The sequence below is a fragment of the Actinia tenebrosa genome, unplaced genomic scaffold (assembly GCF_029948245.1).
Source record: "Actinia tenebrosa isolate PJP-AT-01 unplaced genomic scaffold, QUT_ActTen_1.0 PGA_scaffold9__36_contigs__length_13948895, whole genome shotgun sequence".
In the NCBI taxonomy this organism is placed as follows: Eukaryota; Metazoa; Cnidaria; class Anthozoa; order Actiniaria; family Actiniidae; genus Actinia; species Actinia tenebrosa.
Window position 1 is genome coordinate 1,636,900 of NW_028292586.1, and position 24,883 is coordinate 1,661,782.

At 43.1% G+C, this 24,883-nt stretch overlaps 2 protein-coding genes across 6 annotated transcripts; one reads left to right on the forward strand and one right to left on the reverse strand.

Annotated features, from left to right (window-relative positions):
• Positions 1-670: 670 nt before the first annotated feature.
• LOC116290378 (uncharacterized) lies at positions 671-20,793 on the reverse strand. 5 transcript variants are annotated; one of them, XR_016118904.1, is made up of 4 exons: positions 4,939-5,234; positions 2,039-4,460; positions 1,670-1,831; positions 671-839 (listed from the first exon to the last, which is right to left on the reverse strand). XR_016118904.1 is itself a non-coding variant. In XM_089025213.1 (4 exons), exons 1-2 carry the CDS (start codon positions 20,662-20,664, stop codon positions 3,196-3,198), a joined length of 567 nt encoding a protein of 188 aa, XP_088881339.1. In that variant the 5' UTR covers positions 20,665-20,793; the 3' UTR covers positions 671-839; positions 1,670-1,716; positions 2,039-3,195. The 5 variants fall into 5 exon arrangements, 4 of the variants coding, with proteins under 4 accessions (XP_088881339.1, XP_088881338.1, XP_088881337.1 ...); XM_089025213.1 differs by lacking the exon at positions 4,939-5,234 and adding an exon at positions 20,226-20,793 and having other exon boundaries at positions 1,670-1,716; positions 2,039-3,323; XM_089025212.1 differs by lacking the exon at positions 4,939-5,234 and adding an exon at positions 20,226-20,793 and having other exon boundaries at positions 1,735-1,831; positions 2,039-3,323.
• A 443-nt stretch (positions 20,794-21,236) lies between these two features.
• On the forward strand, positions 21,237-24,644 carry LOC116297709 (bcl-2-related ovarian killer protein). Its single transcript, XM_031705993.2, has 2 exons — positions 21,237-22,094; positions 23,722-24,644. The coding sequence occupies exons 1-2, from the start codon at positions 21,588-21,590 to the stop codon at positions 23,890-23,892; spliced, it is 678 nt and encodes a 225-aa protein (XP_031561853.1). The 5' UTR covers positions 21,237-21,587; the 3' UTR covers positions 23,893-24,644.
• The last annotated feature ends 239 nt before the right edge of the window (positions 24,645-24,883 follow it).

A 24,883-nucleotide genomic window follows, 5' to 3' on the forward strand; every position in this document is an offset into this window, starting at 1 on the left:
AATTTTTTAAAGCCAAACCTTCCCAATTAAAGAAACGTATACTGATTAAATGTGATTTATTAAAGTCTTGATAGTTCACCAACATGTTAAATCACACTAATTTGGCCCTTATTTTCGGTTGCATGACCTTCCCACTTCAGTTTTTCCCACTCTGCACTCTAGTTCCTTGTGAATTTAACAAATCGAAGTCAGGTTTCTATGGGTCTGTACAGTAATCGAACGTGGTGAAATGACGAACCTGACAGCTTAGAACCTACTGCATTTGGGCTAAATCAATACTTAGGTCCCCCTCTCATGAGCCAATAAGCCCCTATCAAACTACCTGAAATGAATAAGCCCCCCCCCCTCCCAGCTTAATTTACATATGAAGTAAAAGAAATCTTTAGTTTTATTCATTTCATAACCATGATCATGAACAACCTGTGCAGAAAATTAACAGAATAGCATATAATCAAATTAATTGTATCACCATCCACGAAAAAATGTCATGAGATACCCATCTAAATTAATCCTAATGATGCTGTCATCCCAAGATTAAAAAATAAATTTGGTCAGACCTGGTCAGTTGTGGACATCTATATATTAGACTAAAAATGATAGTATGTTGCAGCCTCATTTACTATAGTGATTGTCATAGGATTGGACCAGTACATCAATACAACAGTGCAGCTTGTCGGTTTAATTAAATTTTAATTTTAATTTAGTCTTTACAATGAAAATATAGAAAGGAACAATTCAAAACAACATCCACTCCTTGTATAGTTTGAAAAATAATTCATTCCTATCCACCTTCCTTCTTCTCAGGACCAGCAGACTACCTTTTCATCATACACCTCTACCTATAGACAGGAACAAAGAAACTATATTGTTATTACGTTTAATTATCCTTTTCCTAATTAGTATGTAAAGAAATTTCTTCCTAAAGATTATGGCTGAAGCCCCATTGAGAGGTTGGAATCCTAATAATTATAAGCTTATAACAAATTTCTCTAGAAGTTCACATCAACTGAAAATTGTTTCAACAATTTTGGAAACCATTTATTACAGACTGTAAGTAGCTAGATTATTATCTACCTTGGGCAGCTCTAAGAGCTATGATAGTTTTTATTTCTTCCTTGGTTTGTAACACTTTAAACTTCCTCTATCTAGTACCTTATATATATATCCTTTCTTATCCATGCATTCATAGCACATAGTGTAATATTAGTTATTTACATAGTGAAAGTGAAAAGTCTTCAAAAAATAATTTAAGGCCATAACTTCTGTTTTTACTTTTAGATTTTAATACAAATTAGACCTTCCTTGTCATTTCTAGAGTGTGAAAAGAACACGAGTTTACTGCATTAGCGTACAACAGTGAGCCAAGATGGCCGATTTAGGCATGACAGGTCAGCTGTTTGAAATTACTGTGTAAAGCCTGCACAATTTTTCAAGGCAAATGACTATGCCCAGTTAATTCTATAGCTTATTAGCTCTTAAATGATAACAAATAGAAATTTGGGGAAAAGCAAAAATAAATAGAAATTTTACTTTTTCTTACTCGGGGTAGCATTCACTCTAATGATATTTTAGCAATAAAAGTCTTACGAACTATGCCAGTATTTTTGGTGACAAAGATAAGCAATTTAAAAAACAACTACAATAAACAAGATTGAGGTGTTCAAGCTACCTTATATAGATATTTCAACAACCAGAAACTTGAAGATCTTGGTAAACCTAAACAAGGAAAATTACCCAAGATTTGAGGATATGCTGAGGTAGCTGGGATGGTCTTAATATTTCCTTTAACACCATATGCCACACAATTTTTCAGTACAAAAAAATTGCACACCTGTAAAGATAAAAGAAAGGCCATTCTAATAGAGGTAATTTCCATCTGGGGGAATAGTAAAACTTTCGAGTAAATTGACTTTGAATTTGAGTAAAAATTAGCTTACACGCAAATTTGGCCATCAAACAGCCTCCTATTTCAGACGATCAGCTTTCAACTAAAAGTTATAATTCAACAAAATGAAAACATCAAAGAATAATTTCTCACCTTAAAGAAAGATTTCCTCAATTTACTGGTTAGATTTTAAATACAAGAGGAACAAAGATAACCATGTCTTGAGGTTTTTCCCTTTCGGGCACATTTTGACGAGTGATTTATCTCCAAATAAAAGGACGATGTACTTGTTGATATGCTCATGTGCTAGTCCTTCGTCTCTAGTTTTGATCCTCTTTGAAGCCCTTCCATCGAATGCCTCTAAATTCTGAGAACGTTGATCAGAAAACCCACAGACTGTGCATTACAAACAAAATGGCGGCTGAAATTCTTTTGTTTTCTATTAACGCGCGCATGCGCAGTACAAATTGCCTATATGCTATAATGAGGGGAATCCCCGAGTGAGTGCACCTGGCGATGATCGATTGCACCATGAAATGAAACAAACCACAGGTAGCCAAAGCTTGGTTTCTGTGGTGTCGTGTTATATAAAGGAAATGTATGGGGATTCTTCAAAAATTTCAATAACATCATTGAAACGTGATATAAAGCCTCGAAATCTTACGTAATCATTGAGAAATAGCACTTCTTTCGTTCTGTGTGGTTATTTTTTGAATTTAGCCCGTTTTAAGGATTTTCCCCCCACCACCAGTAAGAAATTATCCCATACATTTGCTTGGGTAGCCTGCAAAGCAGGCGTTCTTGTGGGTTTGGGGAAAAACCGGGGTTTTGGGGGAACTTTAGAACGAGCGAGAAATTGAAACCGAGCAAAACACGTTCCCTTTTTTTGCTAGTTCCCATTTTTCTCGCGGGCCCTTGGTCGAAACAGGAACCCCCAAGCCCCGATTCTTCCTCTGAAACCCATCAAAAGAACGCCTGCTCTACAGGCTATTGCTTGGGCTACCTGTGAACACACTGATTTACATTATATTGCACTGAGCCTTGCGTGGTCTTGGGCGAATTAACTGTTGGTGGCCAAAATTACGGATATCAATAATGAACAAAGTACTAATGAAAAGAAAACTTGCTATTGGTCTTTCAAAAGGCGTCATAATTTTCTCAGTATTTTTAGCCATCAACAGTTCGGCTGGACGTGACAAATATGCTTGATTGGGCTCCCAATATGATATTGGTCTGAGTTGCTGATGACTCGATTAGATTGAGAGATCTTAGTTTTGCTATCGTGGTGCAACAAAATGTAAATCTGTGTTTCACTTGATAGTGCAACAGAATGAATTAGCGCTTTTCTCCACAGCTATTGATCCACAACGGAAAATGAACTTCTCTCGATATAGCCAACGAGGGAGACTGCTAGCAAGGAACAAACTCTCTTGGATCCCTAGCAAGAAAAGCGGATATAAAAATGAACTTAAAAACGATTAATTAATAGAGAAGAAAGAGCGAATATAAATTGAAGGCAGGGAAGAACGAATGAAAGGACGATCAAAGAACTTCAGTTGACATAAAACGTCGTACAAATAATGTTCATTCACGTTGCGCACGCATCTCGAATACTGCATGGATAGCTTTGATGCGAAACTAGATCGATCACTTTAATTTGGCTTCACTCGCGATGCAACAAAAGCGTACTGTCATAGAGAGATTTAGTTCGGCAGGCCATCTTGATTTAAAACCATGTTTATAATTATGCGTGCAAAGCCAAAGAAACGTCTGGGTTTGTGGCTCCCGTCAATCAAATAAATGCGAAATTTGATTGCGGAAGCCAAAAACCCTGATGGTTGAATGCTAGTTTTCTGCGAGGTTGCATAATAATTGAAATGGTATGTATAACGTTGATAGAGACACTAATCATCTCAAGTGGTCAACAATTCAAATGAGCAGCAGTAAGGGGGACTCGCGATCGATGTCGTATATTCACGGGTTTTACAGGCGGTTTAAGGAAGGCGCCGGCAGCGGGAATAAGCCGCGCGATAAGTCCTTACTGCTGCTGTGTTGGGTACCGTAAACGGAGGTTAAAATATCCTTTACATATAGATGGACACCATCACAAGCATTCGAAATAAAACTGTGCGCCGACTGCGAACTCAGGTGTTGGATCGCCTGGATGCTGACTTTGCCTTCACAACATTTATGGAGGGAGATACGGACGAGACGATGACAGAAGAAAGGGCTGAAAGAATAATTAACTTAATACCCGAAGGTAACTACCGGTTGGAGCTAACGTTCATAAAGTATTTAGACGGCGAGTGGATGATAGAAAAGGGGCGCAATCCTATCAGGGCGTCTGGTAAGAAGGACCTGTTTGTCTTAAACGAAAACACACGCCCGGGAGCATTGGTAGGAATAGACATGCTGTTCTACGAGGTTGCTTACCCGGTTACCGTAGTCATTTACGGTGCGTACGAGATAAAGACGCCAGACGTTAAGAAGTTGAAACCGATGCGACATCCCGGTAACTGCGTAGGGAAGTTAGTAAGAGAGTTCTTTGAAGACTCCTCTCGAGGCGGTAAACTGACTTTAAAGAGAAGAGAAGCCATCAGGAAATGGGAAAAAGATACTAATAGGACCGGAGGGTCGATAGATAACATCAAGAAGTTAGAAACGGCGCTGGAGAGGCGAATCCATGTGAAAGATATCACCGACGGCTTTATTTACTCCGGAACGCACAAATATGGGGGCCGCGGTGCGCCTATAGTCATCTACCAGCACAATGGGCACGCCTGGCGCGAACTGCGGTTCCCAAGAAAGAAGGAAACGAAGGTCTATAAGAATTCTCCATTGACAGAATTAGTTCATGAGAATTCCATATGGTTAATGGAAGCGGAGGGAAGTCAGTTTATGACCCAAGATGGTACTTTATACCGGCCGGAAATGGAACACCTGCGCATACAAAGTGCATGTGAATCCCTTGGTGAGGACTTCTCAGACGAGGTCCTCAGCTCTCGTAGTTTGGACTTCTTGGCGGCCAAGAAGAGGAATGGGTGGAAACCTACCCCAAAAGAGTTCGGAGACATAGCCAAAGCCTGTGTAGAGCATGGTCACGGTGGTCTTTGGAACATGGAGTACGACGAAGACGAGTACGTGTCTCTGGATATGAAACACTGTTACCCTGCAAGTTTTAAAGGTCTAGGGGATTGTAAGGAATATTACGACCGTTACGGACATCCAGACTCCCAATTCTTCCGCGTTTCGTTAGACGGTCACTACGACGCCCCAGCAACTGGATTCGTACGATTAACGTCTTGGAAGTTGGCTAAAGACTTACATCCCATAATTTACGCGTGGTACGGGAAGCACCTGAAGGAGAAAGAATGGATACCCATACCCCTATTGAAGTTCTTTGAAGAGCGCAAACTTTTAAAATACACAGCGCATGAAGCCATACTTTGTCACAGCGCCTTTACGCAGTGGTTACCGGAGCATAACCCCACAGCGCGTGTGGTCATAGGTAAATTCACACAGGGCGCTAAAGAAGGAGAAAAACATATGCAGCGACGCCTGATAACAGACGAAGGAGAGTTAAGCTTCCTTATTAAGCGCGCCCATGAACAAGGAACAATGGTGTCTGTGGAGAAATGGGACTACTTCATAGAAGGTCAGAAAGAACAGAAATGGAATGCATTGTGTTACTACCAAGACCATCGACCGCAATATTACCACCTGCGTGCGAGTATGTTAGCATATGCGCATATTAACCTTCTCGCGATGCTGCTGCGGTTCGACAAAGAGGACATCCCGCGCGTAGCCACGGATTCCCTATACGTGAAACCGCACGTCTTAGAAAAGATGCAAGAATTCTACACCGAAGATGAGTTGGCGGAAAGTGGTCAATGGCGCGTTAAAGATGAGGAGATAAAAGCATGGAGAGAACGCGTAGAATATCACGGAGAACATCTTTGCGGTAGCGTGGAACCAACCGGGGAGCCACTACCTTCGGTTGCCGACCCCATTTCCTACCAACGCTTCTCTTACCTTTACGGTACCGGCGGTAGCGGTAAGACGACGCGTGTGTTAGAACTCTTTCCTAAGATAAAGGTGCTAACTCCAACGCACCGTTTGGAAAGAGAACTCTGCAGTCAGGGCCACGACGCGCAGACCTACCACAGCTTCTTCCGTTGGAATGGTCAAAAGTGGGTACCTGAAGCCATCCACGACATACCTCCGGTGATACTTTGGGATGAGATTTGCACCGTACCTTTGGAAATCCTCAAAGAATTCGTAGAGTTCCTTCGCGGGAAATGTCAAGTTGTATTTGCCGGAGATCCATGTCAACCACCTCCTATAGCCGGAGAAATGCCCCATGAATGGTTAAAAGAAATGGTAGACTATCATGAAGAAATCAACACCGACTACCGCAGTAAGGATCAAATAAGAAACCTGAAAGCAGAACTTCGGGGCCTCAGTGACGCCGAGCAATGCAAAACACTGCGCAAACGTGTGCGAGCGAAGAAATACGAGGACTTCCTTTACGCATGGCATCCAAAGGATCTGGTGCTGAGCAGCAAACGCGCAGCACAGTCTCGCATACAAAAGGATTTGCTAAATATACACCAAGAGCGCTTCCCTACGCATTTGGTGCCCGTTTCTTACAAACCCCACGACACCCGCATGCAAAAAAGAGACGTCTGGGTACCTGGTACCGACATCCAACTGCAGAACGCAGTAACGCATGACAAAGCCTGGGTACCCATAGAAAAGGTGGAAAAAATAACCTCCCATCCAGACTGGCGCTTGGGCTATTGCATGACAGTCCACAGCGCGCAAGGGCTTACCATAAAAGAAACCTTATGGATCATAGACCAGCGGCTGTGTTGGAGCAACCTTATCTACACCGCCGTAAGCCGCGTGGAGTATGCCAAACAGTTGAAGAGAGCCTGGGGTCCGCAATTGCGCTACGATAAGACCCCAGAAGACGTAGCCAAAGAGAATATTGCCAAGAAACTCCTTCGCTACAAGCGGCACGACGAAGAAAAAAATATGACGTTCGACCTATGCGTGGACGACGTCTATAAGAAAGGGGCAAGGTGTGCCAAATGTAACATACCTCTACTATGGAGGTTTGACCCAAATGACGATCAGCAGTTCTCCGTGGATCGCATAAATAATAAACGCGGGCATTGCAGAGGCAACGTAAGACTGACATGCCTAGAGTGCAATCGGGCGCGTGGTGCTGCGCTACTCTGAGTCTTTTGGGACTATGAGCAGCTCTTCCATGACAAATCCGCGACTTGGGCCATTTAGGTAATACAACACGGGTTGCCCTTCCTTGGTGACGGACTTTGAAATCTCATACGTTTCCAAAGACCAGTTAGGATCCGTGGCTCTCTTACTGCCACCTTCGAGTTCCCCCGGCTGATAGAGGTATCTGACCTCTATGTCGCGGGGGAGCTTTTTTTCCTTCAGTCCGACCGCCCTTGAACTTCTGACGTAGGACTTGTGTTCCACGTGTTTCTTTTTTATGGCATCCTTGGGTTTTATTCCCGTAGCCCTGGCCGCCTCGTTGTTCAAAGCCGCGACGACCTGGGGGAGCCTCTGAGTCCATTCCCTGTTGCGTTTGGAGGGATCTTCCAGCTCTTTCCAATACTGGTACCCAAAGAGACGCTCGGCCAGGGTCTTATTAAATCTTTCGACGATGCTCTGACCCCTGTGGTACTCTGCTTCGGCTCTCCTAATTTTAGTGTCGTGGTCTTTCAGGGTCTTAGTAACCACGCCCATGAACTCTGTCCCCGCATCCACTTGCAGCAGCTTAGGCCATTTCAAGACGCGCTTATAAATCCTACCTAGGGCTTCTGCGACTTCCCCAGAATCCTTGCTGGTTATGGGTTCGGCGTCCTTATATCTGCTTGCGATATCAACTACGGTCAAAGCGTACCTATAGGTCTTTTTTCTCACCTTGTCGTGCGGCAAGAAAAGCAAATCCGCCTGATGAACTTCATTGGGGGTATTTACGGTGAAGCTGGGCCTGGGAATGTACTTGGGCACGGGAAGATAAACCTGCCAGAGGGTTTGTTTTCTTAGCCAGTTCTTAGCCGTTTCTTCTGATACCCTGGCCGCGGTCGCGAGTTTCTTGATGGCCGACGCTCCTTTCCAATAGCCTTCAGGCCCATAGTAAATCCTTTTGAGTTTGTCCTCTACGCGGCCCATTATATGAATTCCAGGACGAGATTGATCTTTCGCCCGTTGAAATCCACCGTCTCTCCGTCCACTTTAATGGTGATGTTTATGCTTTCTACCAAATTAGACAAGTCATAGCTCAAAGAAATGGGAGTGTATTCTACTGGGTCAAATGGATTACCTTTGGGCAGAAACTTGGACATAAGAGAAGACTTTTCTCCATTGTTGTAACTATGGACCAAGTCGCAATAGACTTCATAAGAGGATGCGACTTTCCATTTCACAGGTATGGCTGTGTCGGTAATTGTCTTGCCTGAGGCACATAATAAAGATCCCAATGGGTCAGACTTTCCAAAAGTCATTGAATAATTTGACATATTATGTTTGAGGGTCATTTCGTGCGGCAATCCTGTGGTGAGAGTATAACCGTGTTTTGCTAATTCCTTAGCAAGGGTGATTGGTGTGTAATGCCCATCGGGCAGCAATACGCCTTGATAATTGCCGCCGCCTTTATGCTCAGTGACCAAGGCATTGACTAAATTATACCAAGAATTGTACAAAGAGCAACTAACCAACCGAACCTTATGGGCTTTGATGGGGGGATTCAAGTAAGTGGTAAAGTCATTCTTGCCGCTTTCCAAAAAGACGATCATATATTTCAGGAAACACAGTTTCCTTCGTTAGAGCAGATACGCCAAAGCTACGCCTCCCGCCAGCCCTGCAACTCCTATGAAGACCAACTCACTATCTTTTTGTTTCTTAGAAGGCTGATAGTAATTCTTAAACTGAGGCTTTCTCAACCCCGTTAATGCCGCGGGGTGTGCTTGCGCATAAAGTTTAAAGGCGTAGTCTGTATTTTCAAAGTTCTTATCCGCCTGCATCTTGTCTTGGTAGTTCTTATCCAACCAATCCCTGTAAGCTTGTCTTTTTTCATTCCAAGCTGCCACGTCCCTTTGATATTTCTCCAGCGCTAAGTCGTGTCTCTTCCTCTCAGCGGCCAAATCTCCGCTGCGATCACCTCTAACTAATCTATCCAAATATTGACCGCCATAATTAGCTCCAGTGAATGCTAAAGCTGCAATAACTCCACCTGCGACCACGCTAGCCATTATATATTAGAAAATCACAGGGATTTTCACGAGTTACGTCGTAGGTAGGTACTTTTCCTTCCGTAGGTAATTCTTTGCCATGATAGCCCCGCCCACGGCAGCGGTCATTTTAGCAAAATTAGCGAAGCTCTTGCTTGGGTCTTCAGTAAAGTCTTCTTTGAGCACTTTCTTACCTACCCAACCAATACCCGCAACGATGGAAGTAATAATAGCTGCTTCTTCAACAGTTTTCAATAACGCGGTCGACATTATATTACAGAGCGAGAAGGTTATTATTCCATTTCAGGGATCTTACTTTTTCTAACAGCTGGTTCCACAGGTGCGTGCACGGGCGCGTGATATGTTGGCGGTTCTACCTTTTTCGTAGCCCGCCATTGTAAGTAGAGGCTGCCTGCTGCTATAGCAACTCCTAACGCGCCGATGACGTACCCAGGATTAATAAAGGATTCCTCTTCTTTTTCCTCCACCTTTTCCTCTTTTTTGGCTTTGTTCTTTCTGTTCATCTCCGCGAGCTTCTTACCGGCAGCGACTCTGCCCGGAGATTTAGCCTTGGTAATCTTTTGCTCCTCTTGGGGCTGCTCTACCTTCGACTCTGGTTCACTCATTTATATCTAAGGACTTGAAGGACTTGATAAGTAACTTAATAGGACCTGAGTAAGTACTTGAGAAGGACTTGATAAGTACTTGAGAATGACTTAAGTAAGTACTTAAGGACGACTTGACTAAGTACTTAAGGACGACTTGACTAAGTACTTGAGGCGACTTGATCAGGTACCTCAGCAAGTGCCGCTTGGAAGACCTTTTCGACTTCTCTATCCTTCTTGAAGTCCTTCCAAGATGTTCCAAAGGAACCTAGTACCTCCTTCAAGTCGACATGCTGAGCTACGTGCAAAGCCGCAGAGGCGACTGCCATTAACTTACCGCACTTCAAAGACAACCACCCGCAGGTTATCTTAAGTTCTTGGGCGATGACATAGTCCTCGCTTATGTCCTTCCGCAGTTGCTCCACGTCGTCTATGGGCAGCGCAAGTCCGAGAAGCTTGGTGGCAAGTCGGATGGCGGAGTCTGCTACGGCGTCCGTGGTCTTACTTGCAAGGGCGGCCTCGTACCTCTTATGGAACTTCTTAACCTCCTCTTCCGACAACTTATTTACCTGCTCATGGGTAAGTTCCTTGCCTATCATTTCTTTACACTTCCCCGAAGACACAAGGATGTTAAGTTGTTCCTTAAGGTTACTTTCGTCTAACTGCGCGGGGACTTCTTCTAAGAGCTGCTCAATGTCCATATATGTTAATGGAATACGGAAACCTCAAAGAGAAGATCATCTTGGAATGTTGGTGCGTTTTTAGGTGCCGCATGTATTCGTGTAACTGTTCCTTACTTATCTCGCCGCCGTAGTCGCTTAAGATGGTTTCCAGGTCAGACTTACTTGGAGTATAAAATACTACGAGAGAGCCTATGTTTTCCCTGAAGGGTTTAGAGACACTGGTAAGCTGCTGGGAAAGCAACCAAACGCTGATATTGTCGTGTCTACCGCTGAAGGCGAGCTTCACTAATTCGGAGGTGCGCTTTTTTACGTCGTCCCCGCAGGCGATGTCATCCAGTATGAGCAAGGTTTGCGTATCTTTAGGGAATTGTTTGTGCCAGAACTTAAGATGGCTGGATAACTCGTTAGGATCCAGTATGTCCACAAAGAAGTCGTCGTCTTTCACTCCTATGCCCGTCCAGGTGCGGTTATTCACGTAGGTGGGGCAAAGCAGCACGATGTAGTCGAAGCGGTATCTAAAGGGTCCTAATAGCTGCTCTACCACGAATTGGGTCTTTCCGCAGCCGGTGGGTCCTACTATTAGAGCGTTACAGGGCATGTGATCTGGGTTCATTATATTTTAGAAAATCACAGGGATTTTCACTAGTTGCCTTTTCTCGAAGGGAACTTGTTCCCTGATATATATGGAGCCAGTGGACGCAGTAAGAAGGATTGCCGGCGACGCAAAAGATAAAAGAGACACCATAGAAATGCAAAGGGAGGAGATCGATCGGTTAAAAGAGCGCGTGCAGGAATTGTGCGATGAAATGTGCGGCCTGAAGCGCGCGGAAAGGTTTGGTGCGCTGGTGACGATGGCAACGTGGGCTAAGGAGTCCGTTAAGGACTTCATGCGATATCCCCTGTAGAATGTTGACGTTTAGGTTAAATCTTTGTTAAGGATGCCTGGAAACTATTTAAAAAGTGTCTTAGAATGTTTACGATAAGGTTAAATCTTTGTTAAGGATGCCTGAAAACTATTTCAAAGAGTGTCTCAGAATGTTGACGTTTAGGTTAAATCTTTGTTAAGGATGTTAAATGGAGGCTAAGATACTGTTAAGTATATATGGACTGCTTGTTGTGTAAGAAGGTGTTCAGCACCAAACAAAGACTTCAATACCACGTTCGTCGCGGCGTTTGTACAAAGAAACCCCTTAGCCGCGCTTGTAAGGATTGCGGTAAGGAATTCAGCACCGTTCAAAAGATGCAACAACATCAGGATAAACGCATTTGTGGGCTTTGTAAGGACTGTAATAAGGAATTCCACAACCCCTTCGAAATGCAGCAGCATCTGAAAAGGGGCGTCTGTAATCGAACCAGACAGTGTAGTTTCTGTAATAAGATACTTAGTAGTCGTCAACGTTTACAGACGCACCGGAGAACGCATGAAGTGAATTATAGGTTTCTCTTTGGGGCGTATGACTTGGAAGGCGTGGATTGCTACCAATGTGCGGATTTGATGTGTCGCTGCCCGCATAAAGAGGATTACTTAAGGAATCGCATAGATTACCATAAGAAGATAGTCCGTACTTTCCCCTCTTTTGAACGCGCCGAAGGCGTTCCGTGGACTAAAAGGGAGTATTGGAGGCAGGAGTGCGATCGTTGTGGTTGTGTTAGAGAAGAGGAACATATCTTCAACTGTCTTAACAAAGATTTAACCTTATTGTTAACATTCTAAGACACTTTTGAAATAGTTTCCGGGGTGTCTTAACAAAGATTTAACCTTATTGTTAACATTCTGAGACACTCTTTGAAATAGTTTCCGGGGTGTCTTAACAAAGATTTAACCTTATTGTTAACATTCTGAGACACTCTTTGAAATAGTTTCCACACATACTTAACAAAGATTTAACCTTATTGTTAACATTCTGAGACACTCTTTGAAATAGTTTCCACACATACTTAACAAAGATTTAACCTTATTGTTAACATTCTGAGACACTTTTGAAATAGCATTTCTTGGGGCCTTTAATAGTAAGGTAGGGTTTGCGCAAAGAGTCTCAAATCCCATCCTTATTTTTATTTATTATTATTAAGGATAATGAATAATAATAAATAAAAATAAAGACCCCTTTAAAGGGGCCTTGCAGAGTCCCCTAAGTATATGGTAGCCTACTTCACGGCATTCTTTGGGGGCGCCCTAATCACCCTTTCAATATATGGACTGTATTACTTGCGAACTACCTGCCGACTGCATTACCCCTCGTAGGCCGCGTAAAAAATACACCTGCCTTCATTGCGACAGGGTATTCTCCGAAGGATCCTTTGTGGGGCATTGGTGCTCCGCGGATCCTAAAGCGCAGCGGACTTTAGCAGACGCGCTTAACTACAAAGAGGAGATGGAGTGACTCTTCTTTCAATGTCAAACTTCCATCGGCCACTTACCTTACCATAGCTGCGTAAGTGGGTGAATTCCTCGCCCTGAATTACGTACCGCACGCAATCCGGCGCCCAAAGGGAATATTCCTTGCCTTCTAAGTCTTTGAGGACTAACCGTAAACGGTCGATGTCTTCGAAGACGACGTAATTTTTTATTTCGTATGCTTTACCGTGGACAAGATCACGCCAGTGAGTCAAGCTGAGCTTCATTATACCTATGGAATATCTTTAGGTGCGTTTTCAAAGTGGCGTAGGACTTAAACCGCTTTACACAGCCCTTACAGGGAATACGAATACCATCCGCGTAATCCATCAGGGCACGGCAGATAATGTCGTAATCGTTGCTAACCATCGTTAGGTAACCATTTACGTCAAGCTGTGAGATTTTCTTAGATTGCTTCGCGGATAAGACGCCGTTTCCTTTTGGGGTTTTCAACTCAATACACAACCCGCGGTATTTCTTATGCGCATTTAGAATTAAAAGGTCGGGTTGACCGGCTTGGTAGCCTTTTCGCCAGCAGGTTATTCGCTTGCTGTCTGAATCTTGAAGTTCGCCAAGACCCGGCGCTATGATGAAATCGGGGTAAAACCTACGTGTGTAGTCGACGACCTTCGCGTGTAGGTCGGCTTCATTTTCGATCTTGAATACTAACTTGTTTGGGCCGCCAAACCGCCTTTCTATTGCATATTTACCCGTTTTCCTTAGCGCGGGTAGGACTTCCTCAAAGACCCAATCACGAAACTCCACAGCTTTGGGTAGTTTGGAGCTAAATATCAGTTCGTACAAACCAGGTTCGGATATAAACACGGCATTTGGTTGCGTAGTAAAGGAGCGGTGATTCGCAGCCCCTTGTAGATCCACCCATTTTTTCTGGTATTTCTCAGATACATGTGCTCTAATCGCATCTCTGGGGCGCTCATAGCCCAACGCCAAAGCCACTTCCTTTGCTTTGAAGTATAAAGTTTCGCCTTGCACTATGCATTGCAGTTTGGTTTCGTTGTTTTCGAATACGCGAAGCATTATATACCAACGATATTTTTTTATCAAAAGGATGAGCGAGTGGATCAATAGGCAACGCTCTTTAGCTGATTCATTTCTACGCTCAGTTGCGCGTCAGACACGACGAAGACGTAGCAGTTTATCTTATCGCCGTCGCCCGCGGAGGCATTCTTGGTGCGTTTGATCTCCAATGTTATACCATCCTGCGTATTTACTAGACGTAAACCCTGGCCATGTAGGTCTTCGTCGTTAATGGTGCGCATGTCAATCCATAACGCATATTTGTCCTTAAAGAATTCCTCAGGGCTAATTTGGTCACCAAACTTGCGCATTGCCTCCCTGTACACGTCTGCAGGCTTTATTCCCTGGGAGTAGACCTTGTTTGGAACGCCGTTTATGTTGACCCCTACGTTAGTAATGTTAGGGTTGTGAAAGGCCTCGCTGTCGCGCTTACCGGCCTCGTAGGGTTTGGCAAACACCAACATCAACCCCGTGAGACTTCTTCGGGGGAGGTTAATACTTTGGTTGATAACCTCATCCGTCTTATCCAAGAAGCTAAACGTCTTATACATCACTACGTGGTCGTAAAGGAATGCCTTTCCGGCGCTATATTCCATACCGGCGCTACGGGCCAGCTCTTCGCTGTATACCGTTTCGTACTGTAATTCTAGATTAGTAATAGAGTATGGGGTTGTCGTGGTAAGTGCAGTGCTTAGCCCACCAATGATGTTATTAGCATCTGCTAAAGTTACTTCAAACTGCAGTTCGGCAAGCTGTCTTGGGTAATACACACCGTGATTCGTGATTACTTCAAAGTCCAGCGGTATGACATACTTGCTACCATAGGCGGTCTTTATTCGCTTTGCGTCTGCCACTGCGGTTTCTCCGCTGCCGTCAGTAGGTTGCGTTTTCGTAGGTGTGCGGACCTTACGCAGGATAACACTACCAATTCCTTGTTCTATCCTTTGCGCGCGGCCAAATGCTGTTAACCATAAGTCTTTGTACGTGGCATACAGATCGTACCTATTCAAATCTAATAGCGATTCCCCAGCAAACTTGATTCTCATCTTAGAAACGATGTTGCGACCCACGTTGTTAACGATAATCCTTTCATCTGTGGGGCTTGACTGCACCGCTAGGTCGAACCTTAACGCCAAGGTGCCAGGAACTAAGACTAGGTTATCCGTTAGGCAGGGGCACGCCTACGTACAGGGTTTCCCCTGGCTTTGCGCTGCTGGGGGTGAATGTGACCCGGTGAAAGGTGCGTTCTGCTTTTAGTCCGCCAACCTGCTTAGGTAATACGTTGGGATTTAACTTTGAGCTTATCATATATAATGGAAGTAGAAGGAACAGACCCCGACTTCGATCCCACCACTGAGGAAGGTCAGGCTGACATTAACGACGGTGATGAAGAACCGCTGCTTCCCACCCAACAAGTCGACGATTCCCTAAGGGATAGGATTGCAAAGGCCCTAAGACATCCCAAAGCACGCGAGTACACGTTTCCGCGTGAGCACATAGAGCTTCAAAACATGGGCGAGCCGGAAGCAGCCGCGCGGGAAACCGTAGAGTGGGCAAAGCAGGAGCTAGAGCTGCGCTACACCCACCTTGATGCTGACGAGGTAAGGCTCACAGAACGCGGAAACAAAGTCCTCATAAGCGTTCAAGACCTAAGATTTCCTGACAAAGACCGCTGGACGAAACCACAACCCCTCTTTGATGAGAATGGTGACGTTAGGGGCGACGTCTTAAGATTAAAAGGCTTTCAGCATGCTACCCGAAGCATGTTAGAAAGGTTGCAAACCCTGAATGAAAAGGTTGCGCTAGAAAAACGCGTCGAGGAACTACAAGAAACGTTAAAAGAAAGGGAGGAAGAATACGCAAAGCAAACACAGCTAATTGTCGATGCTGAAAAGAAGTTCGGCAACGAAAGAATGGTAGAAATGAGAAACCAGTTGGATAAAACCCTGCGCCAAAGAGATAAAGCACAAAGGGACTTAGAAGAAGCTAAAAACTCAGGCGCCTCGGTGGAAGCACTGCGGGAAACGTTGGAAGAAAGGGAGGAGGAATACACGAAGCAAAACCAGCGGCTTGCCGACGCACATAGAAGGGAGGTCGAATTCAAAGAGCAAGACATAAGGGATCTGGTAGACCAAAGGAATGAGATTCGACGTGAAAGGAATAAATTACAAAAGGATCTTGATCTCACCCTGCAGGCGTTGGACGTAAAAAGCGAAAACCTGCGGGCTGAAATGTCTGACTCCTTGGTAGAAAGGCGAATGTTAATGTCTGAAATCAATGCAAAAACAGATCAAATTCAACAGAAAGATCAAGCCATCAAAGACTTAGAGTATGAAATAGAACGACAGCGGGGGGTAATCGAAGATCAAGAACGCCCTGATGAAGAAAAGGAGGCAGCTCAAAAGGAAATAGAAAATCTAGAGGTACGCCTTGCGGAATTGCGGGTGGAAAAGGAGAAGTTGGAGAAAGAATTAGGGCTTACCACCAAGGAAAAGGTAAAAAGAGCCCTTTTGAAGTATGGTGTTCCGCTGGCATTTGCGGTTGCTATTTCGAGCGTAGTAGGAGTCATCCTATCCACACTTAAGGCTACAGGCGCAGGCGTAAAGAAATTAGGCAGTGGGCTAACGGACTTGGGAAAAAAGATGGCAGCCGGTCTTCCTGGGCTGCTGGGTTCGGTTGTTTCCTTGGCGCTTAGGGCCGGCGGAGAACTGCTAAAGTTTGTGGGGAATAACATTTGGATCTTGGTCGTCGCTATTGGAGTGGTACTCCTGAAGAAGATGAAGGGTTAATCTTATCCTTGTGTATTACTGGCGGCTTATAATCGTCGTCGGGCGCCCGAGGCATCCTCGACTGGGGATAAGTAAAGATAGTATTCGCGCCGCCTTGATAATGCGGAACTAGCGGCAGCACACTCATGGTGCTAATGGGCTTATGATTCCAAGTGGCATCCGTCGGGGAATCTCTTGACGGGGCGGCATTTATCCGAAGGTAGGCAACGTCGTTGGGAAGAACTTGTAACTTCGCATATTGGCAATTGGCTATCATGTGAAAAGTTACCGGCGTTAAGTCTTCTCCGCTTCTTGGAGGGGGTTCCGACGAGAAATGAGCTGGGTTCCTATTATTATCTTTTTTTCTGTAGGGTAGTAATGGATGGTTATCCTCATCGACAATCCTAAACCCGACATTACACGAATACCCCGTCGAAATGCTAATGGTACACATGATCAATCCCAGGCCCCCAACCTTCACCCACAGCCCGGTGTCATGCCAATGCTGTTCTAAGTAGTCCTTCTCCTCCAAATAATGTAGAAACCAATCTTCCTTCGCGTGTGGGTTCATATATTTCAGCAAACATAGTTTGCTTCTAGAGACTAAGCACCGTAAGAGTGCTGATGGTTGCGTGGTTATAGATAGTATCCCTTTGATTTTCTATGCTATTTACCGTAACCTTTCCCGTATCGTCTACTCTTATCTGCAGCTTTACTAGCCCATGGCAATCGGCGACCATGTGGAAAGTCCAAACGGAAAGATTCTCGGCGCTGGCTGGGTTGGGCTCTACGGAGAAATGCGCAGGCTCCCTGTTGTTTGTCTTATTTCTCATAGGCTGCAGTACACCGTTGTCATCCAGGAACCTAAAGCCGACGTTGGCATGGCTGCTCGTGCCAATGCAAATACTACAAAGGATTAACTTCTTTCCTGAGTAATTCAAATTCACGGACATGCCCGTGACATCAACCCAAGACGCCTGGGTGTATTTTTTCTCGCCTGTGTAAGTCGTATAGACACAATCTACTCCAGCTACGTAGGGGTTGTTCATCGCCATATATAATAGCTCAGACCAATGCTTGCAGCTGCTAGGCCGGCTTTTAATAAGTTATGGTCATATTCTTCGGGTATCGCAGGCAGGGCCTTCTTTGATGGTTTCTTAACTACGGGTAGCTTCGTTTCATGCGACTTTTTTGACTTCTCCACGAAATGGGGAATGTTCCTAAGAGTGTCAGAGTTCACGTCGTTCACCCCAAACTTCATATCCTTAGTAGCTCGTTGAAGTTTGTTGTTGTATCCTACTACAGAACCAGTATTAATAGATAAATTACTAGGCATTAACCAACAACCCGGGGCTACTGCATAGTCCAACCTTGCTTTGGAATTTTGTATAGCTAGTTGGTAACGCTGTACGCCCTTGCTAATGTCGCCCTCCAAGATCGAACTTTCGAATAAGATCAAGGCTTCGGCTCGCGTCTCTTCTGCGGCGCCCGTATTCCCAATTATATTTGATCGGGTATTTACCTGAGCTCCCAAAATGGAATACACGTAAGCTTCTATGCTGCGGTTCAAACGGGCAAGGCCGGCTTTGGTTAGTCCTTTACCTTCTGGGGGTATGAAATTAAGATATTGCTTTGTTTGCTCGTCGTTGGTAATTTTGATAATCAGCGGGTTAGCCCCTGCATACTTACCGCCCTCGTCTTTAAACAGAGGCCCGTCTCTAACTTCCTTAGTGGTCTTAGCGTTTGGTTCAAAGAAGGTGCTACTGTCGTGAGTTTCCTTATGATATCCCGTGTTCCATCGCAACTGCAGCGCATGAACTTCCCTGTTGCTTAGCTCGTGCCCACCAATCCCCCAATAAGCCCAAATGTGCCCCAAACCATTGTTAGCACCGGTAGTGCATCGGAAATCCTTCCCTACAACACCGAACTCCTTACAAAGTCTATCATAAGCCGGCACGCTGTATTTATTATCCCTTGGATAGAACGCAGCATCTCCCGGTAATGCAGTAACGCCCATCTCATGCAGTATTCTTCTAACCGTGAAGTGGAAGTGAAACATGAATATTGAATTCTTCATCAAGTTTGCACTTACACCGCAGCCGCTAGTGGCACACCAAACCGCAAAGTTTAGTTGCTGCGGCCAATAACGCATGTTAGGACCACTTAACCATTCATGAGATTCCTTAGCGGTGGTATGATTAATGGGCACGTTTTTGAAGATATCTCGCACCTTTAACGGAAAGGAATGGTTGTTAGAGACCCGCATGTTCAACGTTAAGTCCAGGCTTGGGTGTTTATCAAATGAAACTGCGGGTATCGGATAAGTACCGGTACCCAGCAATAATTCCTTTGACCAACCTTGCACGGGCTTATGTTCGATATAACCAGAATTCTTCAGTTGAGAGTCTATCTGATCGACCAGCGTAGGCTTCAAATCCTCGTTGCTGTACATCCTGGAGCCGTTGAAGTAAATCCCATCAGGCCTCCTTTCGAACTTACTAGGGTCTGCATGCGGAAACATCTTCCTGAAGGCCCTCCAGTTCCAGTAATCCCGGTTGTCGTGATGTGGCTGCTCCTCAATATCATTCCCAAAAGCGTCGTACATTAGTATATATAATGGATGTTATACCATCAGCACCTAAGTTGTACCCAGATGTTCCCTATACTACACCTAACGAACTAAACGCCGAAAACTTTCGTCTGAATAAAGCAAACTTAATCCTGGCTTACTTGGAAGGGCAGACAAAACACTATGAAAAAGTTAGGAAGAAATACGTCAGAGCCCGGAGTACGCTACATAAGATTGCGATAACTTCAGGATCCATTTCTGTTGTGTTAACGGGCTCCGGCGTTGCTACTTCGCTTACTGGGCCGGGAATAATCGTTGGAGTTCCTTTGGCCGGCGTTGGGGCAGCCTGTGGTATTATTTCTGCTGTTGCTACGGGCATTATGAAACAGTTGTCAAGCAAGATATCCAAGCATGACACGACAATAGCTCTGTCAAGGGCTAAAGTAAATACTATTACCGATCTTGTCTCAAAGGCTTTGCGTGACAGAAAGATAGACGACGTAGAATTCTCGCTTATTCTGGCCGAAGAAGACAAATACGAGAAACTAAAGACGGACATAAGGAATAAAAAAACAGTCGTAAAAGATCTTTCCGAGGAATCTCGCAAAAAGATCTACCAGGAGGCAAAAGAAGAGCTTCAAAGAAAGCTTGCTCAGTAAATATCGTGACGGGATTCTATTTACATATCGAACGTCAGTCTAGAAATTACGCGTAATCTTATGCCATAAGATTTATGCTAATTACTCATCTTATGGCATAAGATTTATGCTATTCGCTCATCTTATGGCATAAGATTTATGCTATTCGCTCATCTTATGGCATAAGATTTATGCTATTCGCTCATCTTATGGCATAAGATTCACTATCTTCTCGGAATCCATCCTAATAGGGGGTGGCTGGGGTCTATTTTGTAAAATATTTCGTAAATTACGTCGGGGTAATAAGGAATATCCTTATTCAGCCGACAAAACATCCACTCGGCTCTGCTCATATCAGAAACCTCAGGAATAGACTTACCGGTAATTTCAGACAAAAGATAGGGAATAGCTTTGTAATATTTCCCTAGCTTTAATTTTTTCAACGTTTTCCGTAGACTTTGTGGGGTTGGCTCTTCTAAATGGTCTATGATTTTCTTCTTTACTTCGTTGTCTAAATATATCGGATGTAAACCTTGGATATGACTCATCCAGTCCCTGAAGTATTTTATTCTCTTATATGGCGTTTTCTTACGACCTCCATTGGCGTAATACTGCTCTCTGGTAGCATTTGGTACGGCATTACGAATATTCTTACCACACTCGTAACACTGTGCTGACGTGTCGTCTTCTATTTGCATTTTCTTACCACAACACCAAAAGGGTTCTGGCTTAGGTATGTTAACTTTGGATCTTAGGCAAATTATACAGAAGTCATTGGTGAACTTTTTACATTCATGCATCGTATATATATCGTACATTTTTATAAACACTTATCTTTGATTCCCAACACAGCAGCAGTAAGGACTTATCGCGCGGCTTATTCCCGCTGCCGGCGCCTTCCTTAAACCGCCTGTAAAACCCGTGAATATACGACATCGATCGCGAGTCCCCCTTACTGCTGCTAAATGACTTACGAACGTGTCTTTAGCCTCTAAAATTACGCAATTAGCACCCAGTCAATCATTGCCCATCTCATCTCATGTAGTTTCATCTTAGTTACCATAGCAACTGTTAATTAACTATCACCATGGAAACAAATGATGTCGATTGGTTTGAAAACTCGGAACTGAAATCATATTTTTTTGATCCTTTGACTTTTGGTGTCTTTTTAGCTGATAAATAAATATATAAGACTGGGGAAGAGTAGCGTAGGAATTAGTATATGAAGAAGTTAAGTTTTGTTTTCGATTTTGGGGTTATTCAACCAAAGAATGGAGTTATTTTACATGATTGCCGTGTCAAAAAAAAGTCTCTTAGTACGTGTAGACTTCGCATAATCCGCGCGTAAGTTTTTTTTAAAAAAGCTTTTATTTTTTCGGATTTACACCGCATTGAGATTAGGCGTTATTAACGATATTGGTCAACAGCCATTTGAAATTTCCGGCTGACGTTTGCTCACTAGTTCATCTTAAAAGCGACGACAAACATGGTTTATGCGCTGATAATTTGCATATGGAAAATTGTAGAAGACCGAAGTAGGTCTACTGACAATCGCCTTTTCAACACCTGCGCCTAGCTCCGAGGAAATACTTCGTGAATACAGCTTTTAGTTAGCCAGCAGCTCTTATTTGGTTGTCTAAAAGAAAGTACCTGAATTAGACTTTAATGCTATTCAAGATACGGCGGCGTTAGTTGTCAAAAAATCTTGACGAAACAGCTAGGGAAATCTTCACTTTTGACCATGTTAAAGTCAGTTACCAAAAGGCTCAAACCTCTAATCACTGCGAAGCTGAATGAGGAATATCTAGCCATCTCAAACGAGTCTAATTTGTACTGTCTGAATTACATCGAAGCGCGGTTTAAAAGGCGTAATATAGAATCTGGGTTGGAGTTCGTGAGACCGGATTATGTATCAGAAACAAGCACTACCGTCTCGATCAAAATTGTGGAAGTTGGATCCCTGCTCGAAGACGCTTACCCTCACTTATTCACGAACGTTTCTAAACATCTTCGGGTTAGACTACGAAGTGAAGTCGTCATCAATGAGGTTTTTAAAACATTTGGAAGGGAGCTTTTTCGAGATGGCGCGACATGGGCAAAGATTACCGCTCTTTTTGCGTTCGCGGCGTCCATCAGTGAGGACTGTGTGCTGCAAGGAAGACAAGAGCTTGTCAAGTGCATACTGAACTGTGTTCGGATGTATATTCATGATCATCTAGCTGTGTGGATTAGAAATCAAGGCGGATGGGTAAGTGATTTTAATTCACATCCATTTAGGTTATAGAAATTACGGCATATTCTGTAAAGAGTTAATAAACACGCATGCACCGGAGAACAGCAAGACACTTGAATTCTTACATTTGAATAATTTTAAAGTGTACGCATAATAGGAAACTAGATTCGTGACGGAAAAGAAATGAAAATAATAATTTAGTCATCTTATGAATAAAATATGGTAACGCCACATGTTAATCAAAATTTAATGAAATTCCTTTTTGTTCTTCAAAATTGCTCTCAAATTTTTCCCTTGCCAGTCGGCTCAAATATTTTTTACATTTTTATTGCGATACATCATCTCATGTTCCCAAAATCTGACAAATACTGATATCAAAAGGTAAACACAATACTAGAATTAACGTGAAGGCGATTTGTCGTAATTAATTAGAACCCAGTTGAAAATAAATTCAAAATCCATGATAAGTTTTGGTAATATTGACTAGTGAAATTAGTCGAAAAAATTCTTTTTGAATGGAAGTATAGCTTCGTTAAGATTATATGTTGTGGTAAGAAAAATAGAAAAAAGAAAATTTTATGTGGTTACATTGCAATTCAAACCTAACGAGAAAAAGAAAAGAAAAGAAAAGAAAAGGAAAAAAGAAAAAAAAAAAAAAAAGAAAAGAAAAGAAAAAAAATCGATTCTACTTTGCCATACCCCCGAGACATCCGCAGAGCTGAGGCGTCGTATGGACTTCGGACCTGACGGCGATTAAATCCTTCTGCCCTTGGGTGCACGAATTACGCAAGAAAATGTTCTAGCCGAAGCATCAGGGGAGAGACCAGCCGGCCCCCAGACCATATCGGCTAATCCCTTGCATCTCTGCAACGCACGGAATCGGTTGAAAAAATTATGTTAAAAAGTCTAGTCTATCTGGTGCATTGTTTTCACGGCTATTGTTATGCTGATTCACCTGGAACTGTGGTCCAGTGGAAAAAAACTTGGGCTTCAATAATACCGAGTCAAGTCCGGTTGAGCGAAGTTAGTACCTGGATGGGTGACCCGTAACTAACACCTAGTACTTCACTTTTTTTTTTTTTTTGTTTGTTCTTTTTTCTTTTGGAATATATAGATATAGAAGTTTTTCATAGTGTAACCTCACCGAGCTTCAATGCATGTATACTCAAATGCGTTGTATAGGCTCCGAGCATCATGTTAACTTCCAGTTTTTCCCCATTCGTTCCCACTGTCATCATTATTAGAGCGGAATGATTACCACGAAGTTACATCAAATCGAAAGCTATTGAGCTGAAGAGATTCGCTTGAAGTTTCTCTGCAAAAATGAAATACGTACTTTAAATCGATTAGAATTCGTTTCTTGCTTACTTGCAGCAATTCGTCTAGCTAGTTCCAAGTCTCTTATGGGCCATCCTACACTCGTTTTTCTCAGCCAAAAATGCTCTTTCTTTGCGCAAGTCTCTTTTAAATAATTATTTTGTCGATCAAGCGCAATAAGAAATAAGGGCTTTGGGAACGACTTCAATGAAAAATACATCGAGCAAGCGCAGTAAGAATGACTGGGCTAAAAAGCGCCCCAGCACGGTATTTGTAATATATATATGTAACTTTCAGACTTAATTTTTTTCTTTCTTGTCCATAGCCACAGATTGTAGAAACGTTCAAGTGCATCGAAAAGAGGCGCTCAGCTTACTTTTGGTTCATTTATTACATCAAATCCTACGTGTATTCCTTGACACAAGAGGCTCAACAAAGGATCAACAATTCATTGCTGTCCTTGTACGAAGTTTTTGAGCTTTTAAACTTCGGCTAAATTTGGATATACATCATGTGGTGTTTTTAAAAAATATCGAAAAATCTTTGCCCGCGTGCGTTGTCTCCACGTCTATAACATGGTGATTCTGATTGGCTGAGATATGATTGAAAGTAATGTCTAGATATGGAATTTGATGCCGGAAGACTGAGATACAAACTATGCCACATATGTATGGCTTTCAAAAGTGGAAATAATCTGGATCACTGGAATCAAGTATTATTCGTTTTCATGGGCATATCAGGCACGATTTCTGGAAAGACTTGAAACAAGAGAAAATGAACTAAGAGAAGGAATCTCTGGTATTTATGCTTGTTAGCATCACAGGCATCGTTTAATGCTTGATTTAGAAACATCTTTGCCACCGTTAGTTCGTTTTTCTGCAGCTCATACTGCGTACACTATATGCTGCTTGCTCACGTCTTTTTGAAGAAAAAACAACAACAGAAAAACAAAAGATCAAATTAATGATTCTAAAAATAGAATGATTGATTCTAAAAATAGCATATAAGATTCTAAAAATAGCATCGAATTTAAGAGTGCTCATGATGGGGCGCGGAGATTCCTTCTCTTGTTCATTTTCTATTGCTTGAAATTCGTGGCTTTTCACGCAATTTTGTCTCATTTCTCATTGTCGTCAAATACTTTATATGGGGATAGTAGCCCCACTGGACTAGAGAGTAAATCTTAATTTCTCTACTGAATACTAGTAATAATATTCCAATTGAATAAATAGAAAATTGCTTTTTTTTGTCTGGTTTACTACATTGAATTAATTCACAGACCAAAGGCCATATATATCATATACAAAGAACTGTGGGGAAAATCAATTATTTCCGGTTATGCGTAATTGTTTCCACCTATCATATCCCCGGGAATTAAATTGAAAATCTAAAGAAGCTCTTACCTATGATAGAAAATGGATGAAATTGAGCTTTTTCAGTTGTGACGTATTTCCGGGTCAAACTGCTCACAAAAGAAGCTAAAATAG